The 8,894-nt window shown below is 46.8% G+C and overlaps 1 protein-coding gene across 1 annotated transcript; it reads right to left on the bottom strand.

The window, feature by feature from the left end:
* Positions 1 to 415: 415 nt before the first annotated feature.
* Positions 416 to 6,681, bottom strand: LOC119236163 (antigen-presenting glycoprotein CD1d-like). Its single transcript, XM_037499840.2, has 6 exons — positions 6,595 to 6,681; positions 5,999 to 6,265; positions 5,420 to 5,698; positions 4,646 to 4,921; positions 3,851 to 3,947; positions 416 to 3,737 (listed from the first exon to the last, which is right to left on the bottom strand). The coding sequence occupies exons 1-6, from the start codon at positions 6,653 to 6,655 to the stop codon at positions 3,716 to 3,718; spliced, it is 1,002 nt and encodes a 333-aa protein (XP_037355737.1). The 5' UTR covers positions 6,656 to 6,681; the 3' UTR covers positions 416 to 3,715.
* Positions 6,682 to 8,894: the final 2,213 nt, after the last annotated feature.

Here is an 8,894-nt window from a genome sequence, read left to right as displayed (position 1 = left end):
TTATTTTGACCCTAATCCTTCCTCTTCCACCCCCTCGCCCCCCCCCCACCCCGTAGTGTGTCTCTGGTTTATAGTTGCTTGTTGATTTTGATTTTTACTTTGTATTAATTAGTCTTTTTCCTGGTCCCTTATTTAGGTTTTCTAAATTTCTGCTGTGAGTGAGACCATCCGGTATTTTTCTTTTTCTTTCTGACTTATTTCGCCGTGCATGATCTCTTCTAGTTCCATCCATGTTGCTACAAACTGCATGTGTTTTATCTTTTTTGATTGCTGAGTAATATTCCATTGTGTATATGTACCACCTCATCTTTTTTTTAATTTATTTTTTTATTTTTATGTTCCCCATACAATTGCAACCCCCTGATTTTGACCCCAATCCCTCCTTTCCCCGCCCCCCCCCAAAGTATGTCTCTGGTTCGTAGTTGTTTGTTGATTTTGATTTTTTTCTTTCTTATAATTATTCTTTTTCCTGGTCCCTTATTTAGGTTTTCTAGATTCCTGTATGAGTGAGACAATCCAGTATTTTTCTTTTTCTTTCTGGCTTATTTCACTGAGCATGATCCTTCCAGCTCCCTCCATGTTGCTGCACATTGCATGTGTTTATCTCTTTTGAATGCTGAGTAATATTCCATGATGTATATGTACCACATCTTCTTGATCCAGTCATCTATTTCTGGGCATTTGGGTTGTTTCCAAAGCTTAGCTATTGTAAATAGTGCTGCTATAAACACAGGGATGCAGGTGCCCTTTTTAATTAATGTTTCTGTGTCCTTTGGGTAAATACCTAGGAGTGGAATTGCTGGATCATCTTGCTGTTTCTGTGAGGAAAGCTGCCTCAGAAAAGGAAAACCCAGAGTATAAATTAAATAACCATTGGCATGACAACTAGGAGAAAACACTGGTTTGGACCATGCAGCAACTTAGTCCTACCAGAGATTTTTCAACACCCTCTCCTGGCTACAGAAAATGTACTTAACTACTGGTCCACCTAAAATTGATAGCATTTGTGGATTGATATTTGTGGGGAAGTATTAATAAAGCTGCAAAACTACCTACTTGTCCCATCTGCCCATAATACAACCTAGGGAATCCGTTCCCATAGCTCCTGGACACTTGACGTTGCCCCAGGGCCCATTTGAGGTGTGGCAATTGGGTTTCTGTCTCATAGATAGAAATACGATTTCATTATGATCTGTATGTGTTCCCATTGGACTGATGTTTTCCCTTGCAAACAGGTTACTGCCTCTTTTGTGGCCAAGGTCCTTTTGGAAAAGATGATGCCTACCTAAGAAATTCTTCTTGAACACCACAGTGATTGGTCAGGTGCTCCATCAAGTCTGTGCTCTTTAGCCAGTGTTACAACATTTTCATTGTCTCTGTCATCTTCAATTTTCTGGTTTAGTGGAACACACCAACAGCACTATTAAAACTAAATTAGCCCAATTCATAGAAATACCTTCGCCAAAAGCATTGTCTATGGTACTTCCAAACCTCAGATCCACACCTTTTGGAATTCACAAACTATAAAACTTTGACTTTCTGAGATAGTCAAGGTACAATGCACCCTATGTACCTAGGCCTTCCCTGTTTTGATCCTAAATTAATCGAGGATATATTTCAACACTGTAAGGGTCTAATTGCCTCTGCTAAGAATAACCATACTCTGGTGCAGCAATCTTTTCACAAAACACTCCAAGGAGAGACAACCTAATCAATATACAATTGCAATTACAATCTGGATATTTCCTTTATTGGAAAAAACACCCTCACAAAAATCCTCTTCAGCATTGCTGGAAAGGATGTATCCAGTGCTGCTGACAAACAATTGTCAGCAAATTTCAGGGAATATATCCTTGGGTTTTGGTGACACACCTGAAGAAAGCACTACCTCCTGCCTGGGCTTGCACACCACTTGCTGGCATGAAGATGAAGATTTTCAGGAAGTTGAGGCAGACAGCATTCTAGAAGACAGCCTTCTCAAACTGACCAAACTAGGCATGTACACATTTTTCTCATTATTCACTCTTCATGTCAAGTGTTTTTTTCTCAGTTTCCCTTGAACAAAGAATGCTGTCCACAACTCCTAATGAATTATATGAGGGAGAAACCCTTCTAACTGTTTAAGATTTTTTAAGTTAGAAAAATCAACAAAATTTCTACAGTCAAAACATTTCTCAGCTCAACAACCTGTCTTTTAACTCAAAAGCTGAAATAAAATGACAGTGTGGTCTCCTGGTCATCTATGTGCTAACAAAGAGATAGATGGCACTATCTGCAATATCTCCTGACATGTGGCTTGTTGCCTCTGAGAAGTAGATCTTTAATTACATAAAACTTAGAGACAGCATGTTTGATTATAGCAAAGGCACCAAATAACCTTTGGCATTTTTGATCTACTTATCAACTGACTTTTCAGTTTTGGTTTCTGGTGTATAGTCATGATACAAACAGGGATTATAATGTTGAAATTTTCCCCTTTTTGTGCGTATTGCCAATCTCTGAACTTTTGTCTATAAAGCTCGTAGAAACAACACGCTAGAAGAGTTGATGCTGGAGCAGTAGATCAAGACAATCTCCAAGATGATTCAGCAAGGCATAGGCTTTGCACGTAACACTCAAGAAGTTCCTTATAGGCACTGAGGGACAAGAGGCCCTGATGCTGGCATATACATAAGTGTGGATCTGTGATGCTTTTAGACAAAGATCCTAATCAGAGGTAGAACTATCAACATTACTATTCAGAACTTTATTTAAATGAGGTAGGAAGGCAAGAGAGTAAACCACCTGTGCAGGTTTGCAAATGACAGAACCCATAATGGCCTGCACACTCCCACTGTTTCCTTCCTGAGGAGTGATGGTGCGGGTTGTCTGAGGGTCCAGGAAGAGAAGTCAGAGTGCACTTGACTCTCGAAACTGCTCGATTCTTCTGTTGTTTTGTGAATAAATCCTGTTTGTGGTTTTACTAGCTCATTATCTTTTTGAGGTTAATAAAATCATACATCAATTAATTTTGTTGTAATAAAAAAAACTGTTGAGCAACACTGATAAAAATGTTATGAGGCATGGACAACACAGAAATAGGTTAGTTCTTGATGGCTCATAAAACTTTTCATGAAAGCTGAACATCGAAGAAGAGTAAGAAGTCTACAGGCCAGAGCAATTCTTGAAAGAGAAGAGCATGAGCATTTACAAAATAACAAGTGGAGAAGGTTGTCATTGGAGCATAATAATTACAAAAGCTGCCTTTAGGATTCTGGCCTTTACCAGGTTGATGGGGGAGAGTCAGGGAAGACATGTGTGTTTAGGATGATTAGCACAGCAGCGTTATATGGGATGGACTGGAGAAAGAAGTTTCCTGCCACAACCTAAGGGAGATTAGAGGGCCTGATGGAGGAGCAATTACTTTCAGGAAGAAAGGGGTGCAGAAAGCAGATGGCCAGAGAGGATGCTGGAGGAGGAAGCAGCAACCCTGGACACTAGTCATGTATGCGAGAGGATTGTCCGTGAATGGGAAACGCTGTTGTGGTTCAAAAGGGAAATAGAGCCTGGGCAGAGGTTTTTGTTTTTCAAACTTCACAGTGTGGTAAGAGCTGCCTTGTGACTGTTCTCTGCTTCTCGACGGTACCTCTCTGTCACCCTCAATTCATGAGCTCTGAAGTTCTGGGAACTTGAGATTATCCTGCATTCCTCAGAGAGACAGGTATACCCAGAAAAGTCACAGGAGGTCTTGATAGAAACTATGAGAGAAGAAAAAGGGGGAAACCACTAAGAAAATTGGGAGAGGGACTAGGAGGCAGAGAAAATAGGGAGAGAGCTTGAGGGAGGGAGGAAACAGAAAGGGGAGACTTACCAGCGATTCCTAAGCCAGAAGGCTAAGCCTCCACCAATCAGAAGGAGCAACACCAGCAACCCCAAAACTGTCCCAGCGGTGGAGGTGTGTCTCCCCTCTGCTTAAGGAACACAGATGTCTCCCTCAGCACAGGATTCCTGACTCCAAGTCCCCTCATCTAAGCACCAGGAATGGTACCAGTTGCTTCTATTTCCTCCCCCAGGAATCCACGTGGATTCCTCTGAAGTTGGGTTGCCCCATATTTCCTTAGACTCTGGGCATCCACAATTCTGTTCACTGCTGCACAGAGAGGAGAGAGAGTTGTCATGTAGCTGGAAGCCCTGTGTCTAACCCCAGCTCTCCACGTTCACGTGGTGAAACAACGGGCTGCTGGCTTGACCAAGCTCGGGTCAATGTTCTCATCTATAGAAGAGAATAATTGTACCTGCTCTCCAGGTACTGGGCCCCCACCTGGACTTAATACTTTGGTACTGTCAACCTTCTCCAAAAGTGTGACCCTAAATTAATCGATCTCAAGTTTCCTAATCAGCCCCAGTGAGAAAGCTGCCAGACTGGACACCCCTCGTCTTTCTTGTGTACGGAACACCTTATCTCAATCCTTTTTGGTTTAGATCTCTATTCCCTTCCTTCCTGTATTGGAATCCCCTCCCTTTAGCCCTGCTGGGCGGGGTGGGGTGGGGGCTCATCTCAGAATCTACTTTGTCATGAGTGGGGTGATTTTCACCATCTGCAGTCCCTCTCTCTAACCTGAGGACTCTCCTCCCATTTCCAGCCTGGACCCCAGGTCTTTCTCACCCCAGTGGAGGATGATGTCCTGGTCTCCGAGACTGCTGTGCTTCACGTGACAAGTCAGTCCAGCCGCCTGCCCAGCTGCCACGTCCAGGGTGACTCGGAGATACCATGTCCCGTCTGTGTTGGGCAGCATGTCCCCTTGCTGAGCAGGCTGTTCCTGCCCACCCAGCATCCACATGGCCCACGCTGGCTTTGGGTAGAATCCTGAGACATGGCACACTAGCAGCAGGTGGTCTGATCCAGGGATGGGGGCACCTGTCAGCCAGGCCTCAGGCTTCACTGCATCCAACAAGGGAAGGGGAGGGGGGATTTTAAGAAGACTGCATTTGAGGGTCCTGGAATCTTAGCAGGACCGTGCACCCCACATTTCCACTTCTGGAGGGGAAGTCTCACGCTTCAGTTCAAGTGCATTAGCTTCTCCAGGAAAGCCTCCCTAACACTCATCCCCTTCCTGCTCCAGATGCAGCCTTCCTCTAGAGCCCTGCTCTGTACCCTATGCACTCGGCATTAGCGATAACATGGGGGCATGATTTAGACATTGCTTTGTTTAACTGTCTGCTCGTCCTCCCCTTCATGTAGGGATTCAGTGTTAATTTAATTCAATTCCTGAAACCAAGGAGGGCTAGGTGAATTCTGCAGATGAATCAATTCCCTCATACTTTGTCTATACCCTTTTGAGCCTTCCCCTTCCTCTGATGCTTCCTGGGATGTGAACTTGGGAGTGGAAAAGCCCAGATGGAGTTGGGGTGAAGAAGGGAAGGGGCTAGTCAGACTGACCTTGCTTCTCCAGCTCTGACTTCCCGGCCTCAAGGATGCCTCTGGTAAACTGAGGGCAGGTCTCATTGAGGAGCCACTGGACTGTTGCCCTGGTCCCGAGGTCATGGTTGAGCACTTGGAGGATCTTTCCCACCCACTGCGGGGCATCTGGGGCTGCCACCCAAGCAGTTCCTCGGAAACCCATGATATCGCTTCCTTGAAATGCTACGTGGATGAAGCTTTCCGGGGTGCTCCCAGGGTGCACCTCACATCCACCGGCCAGCTGGATCTCAAAGGGATCTGAGGAAAGAAATGGTTATTGGTCAAGGAAGGGTTTGAAAGATTGGAAGTGATTAAGGAGAAGAAATTGGCGAGAGATTACTGGGAACTGGGAGTTCAAGGTAAGAGAGTGGGAAAACTGGAGCAGGAGGAACTGGGGCTGTTTTGAGGCGGCAGAGGCTGGGACCTCTCCGCAGAAATGGCAGCGAAAGGGAGGTGCGCGAGACCACAGCAGAGAATCTACCAGGTGGGGCCAGAGTCAGAGGGTTTCACGCCATGACTCCCCTGACCAGTTGCCCAGGATGCCAACCCTCAGCTCACAGTCTGTTTGCACCAGTTTGACGAACTCCTGCACGTCCCTGGAGAAGCTGCTTCGATAAACCCGAAACAGTTGCTGCAGCCTTTCCCACTGCTTGTCAGTGAACCGGCCCCGCGCCCAGGGCCTCAGGAAGCGGATGGTGTCTGAGTCGTGGCTCCACGTGTGTATCCGCATCTCCCCCAGCCACGTCGAGCCATCCGTGCGCGACCAGCTGCTGTTGCCGAAGGAGGAGATCTGCAGACAGCGGAGCGGGAACGCCCCTGGCGGGGCTGGGGGAGAAGGAAGGTCGCGGGAGCGTGGTGAGTGGCCGGGAGCTCCGCGGGGGAGAGGGTGCGGAGGGAGGGCGGGAAAGGAAGGGGTGGCGGGAGGCCCGGAGGAGGGGAGAGGGCAGAGAAGGGCGGGGAGGGAAAGGCACCTGCTCCTAGCCGCTCTCACTCCCCGCCCACGCCCCTCGTCCTCCGGCGCGTCCCCATCCCAGGGGTCCTGGGACCCGGGAGGAGCCTGCTGGTAAGCTTGCGGCTCCCGCATCTGGTGCCCCCCCCTTTCCAACCTGCCTCCCTCTGGCCGCACTCCGGGGCGACTAGCCCGGCGCACTCACCCTCAGAACTCCCCCAGATGTGGGGCAGTCCCCAGAGCAGCAGCAGGGGCAGGCGGCCCATCTCTCCCGGCTGAGGAGACTAAGGCGGCTGCGAGCGCGCGCAGGGGAGGCTCCGGCCGCCGAGCTCCTCCCGGCTGCGCCCCGCCCCGCGCCTCCCAGCGGGGGTCCGCCGCGGCGACGGCTTCACCCCGTGACACATTTCCAAGCCCAAACTCGGACAGGACTCCCAGTCTGGCCCGCCCGGGTTAGCTTCCAGTCCCCGTGAAATTCCCACCACCAATTCACCAGTGCACCATCACCATATCCCTTGTCTTCTTCCCACCCCTCCTGATCCCTCTCCCTCCTGCACCCCTACAGAATGTCTCTGGTCTGTGGTTGCCTGTTGATTTTGATTTTTTACTTTATTATAGGTCCCCCCCCCCCGCCCCATCCCTTATTTGGATCCTCTACATTCCTCCTATAAGTGAAACCATCCGACATTTTTCTTTCTGGCTTATTTCACTGAGCATAATCCCTTCCAGCTCCCTCCATGTTGTTGCAAATGGCATGAGTTTATCTTTTTTGATTGCTGAGTAATATTCCATGGTGTATATGTACCACATCTTCTTGATCCAGTCATCTATTTTTGGGCATTTGGGTTGTTTCCATAGCTTAGCTATTGTAAATAGTGCTGCTATAAACATAGGGGCACAGGTGTCCTTTTGAATTAATGTTTCGGTGTACTTTGGGTAGATATCTAGGAGTGGAATTGCTGGATCATATGGAAGCTCTATCTTTAGTAGGTTGAGGAATCTCCACACAGCTTTCCATAGTGGTTGGACCAGTTTGCACTCCCACCAGCGGTGCAGGAGAGTTCCTTTTTTTCCACATCCTCGCCAACATTTGTTGTTGCTAGTTTTTTTGATTTGTGCCATTCTCACTGGTCTAAGGTGGTATCTCATTGTGGTTTTGATTTGCATTTCCCTGATTACAAGTGATGTTGAACACTTTTTCATATGCCTGTTGGCCATTTACATTTCCTCTTTGGAGAAGTGTCTTTTTAGCTCTTCTGCCTATTTTTTGAGTTGGTTGACTACATTAATTTTAAAAGCAGGACATAATGCTATCTATGTTATAACTCTGACCATATTAAAAATGCAAAGAAAAAAAAAAAACAAGAGGAAGCATTCTGGCTCAGCTGCGATTTTAGCGGATGTATAAAGGTGGAAAGACTATGGATGACCTCATTTTGCTTTACATTTTTTATGTCTTTTAAAATTTCTAACAGTGCAAATCTCATACTTCTAATGAATTGAAAACATAAAAACTAATTTTCTCAGTTGTCTATTGGGAGGATTGGATTATTTTGGCTAAGATTCTTGTATAACCCAAGATTCTTCCATTTCAGGGTTCCAACCCCTCTTTCCTCCTATTTTCCATTGTCCCTGCTCTCCTCCTCCTTCTTGACCTCCACCCTTCCTTAGTGGGGTCGGAGAGGTGCTGGTACATGGCCTTCTCTCACCCTACCTACCTGGGCTCTGCCTGTTCCTCACTCATTCATTCTCCAAAGTGAGCTGCTTTTTTGAAGAACAGAGACAAGATTACAAGGAATACCTGAACAATCATCTTCCCCACTTCTTAAACACTGAAACCAAGAACAAGGAGTCATTGTGTTCACAACCTCAAACTGGGGGAGGAAAGGCCCCTCTTGGGCCAGTCAGAAACTGAGCAGCACCCTGTCACCACCTCACTCCTTTCATCCAACCCATGGACAATTCTCCTGTATCTGATCTCCTTTGAAATAATAGCTCTTGAATGCATACCTTTGTCTACATGCCCACCTCCACCACCACAATCTCATGAAATCACTTTTTGCCTGATATCTTGAAATCACTTCCTTAAGGTGGAGACCATATGGCCTACAATATCATGTGGCGTCTGACCTTGACCTGCCTTCTCACATTCTCTCTCACCCTCGTCTCACCTGCTCTGTATCCTAGACAAGATGTACTGCTTTCAGTTCCTCTATTATGCACAGCTTCTTACTGCCCTTGGTCTTTAAATAAACTAGTTCCTTCTACTTGGAAATTTCTTGCCTAATTGGGCAATTTTATATTGGGCAATTTTATATTCCTCCCCTCTCTCCCTCCCAATGCCTAGTTATTTCCCAAGCAGAGTTCAGTTCAAAGATCACCGTCTCAGAGGAGTCTTCCTGCTCCAAGTTCTCTGTCAGCAAAGGAACTAGGCGGCCCCCACCTCTACTCCTTGCCCTGGCTATATTTGCAAACCTTTTCCCCAACACAAATCAGAACTTGTAATCT

This window comes from Talpa occidentalis, unplaced genomic scaffold (genome assembly GCF_014898055.3).
Source record: "Talpa occidentalis isolate TD23 unplaced genomic scaffold, MPIMG_talOcc4v2.1 talOcc4.9, whole genome shotgun sequence".
NCBI lineage: Eukaryota > Metazoa > Chordata > Mammalia > Eulipotyphla > Talpidae > Talpa > Talpa occidentalis.
Note: the sequence above shows the minus strand (reverse complement) of the source record. Positions and strands in the feature narration are given on the sequence as shown.

Coding starts and splice junctions, on each gene's coding strand:
- LOC119236163 (XM_037499840.2), bottom strand. CDS start 6,655: ATGGGCCGCCTGCCCCTGCTGCTGCTCTGGGGACTGCCCCACATCTGG. Junction 6,266..6,594: donor CATCTGGGGGAGTTCTGAGG/GTGAGTGCGCCG, acceptor CTTCTCCCCCAG/CCCCGCCAGGGGCGTTCCCG. Junction 4,922..5,419: donor GTCAGAGCTGGAGAAGCAAG/GTCAGTCTGACT, acceptor TGTTGGATGCAG/TGAAGCCTGAGGCCTGGCTG.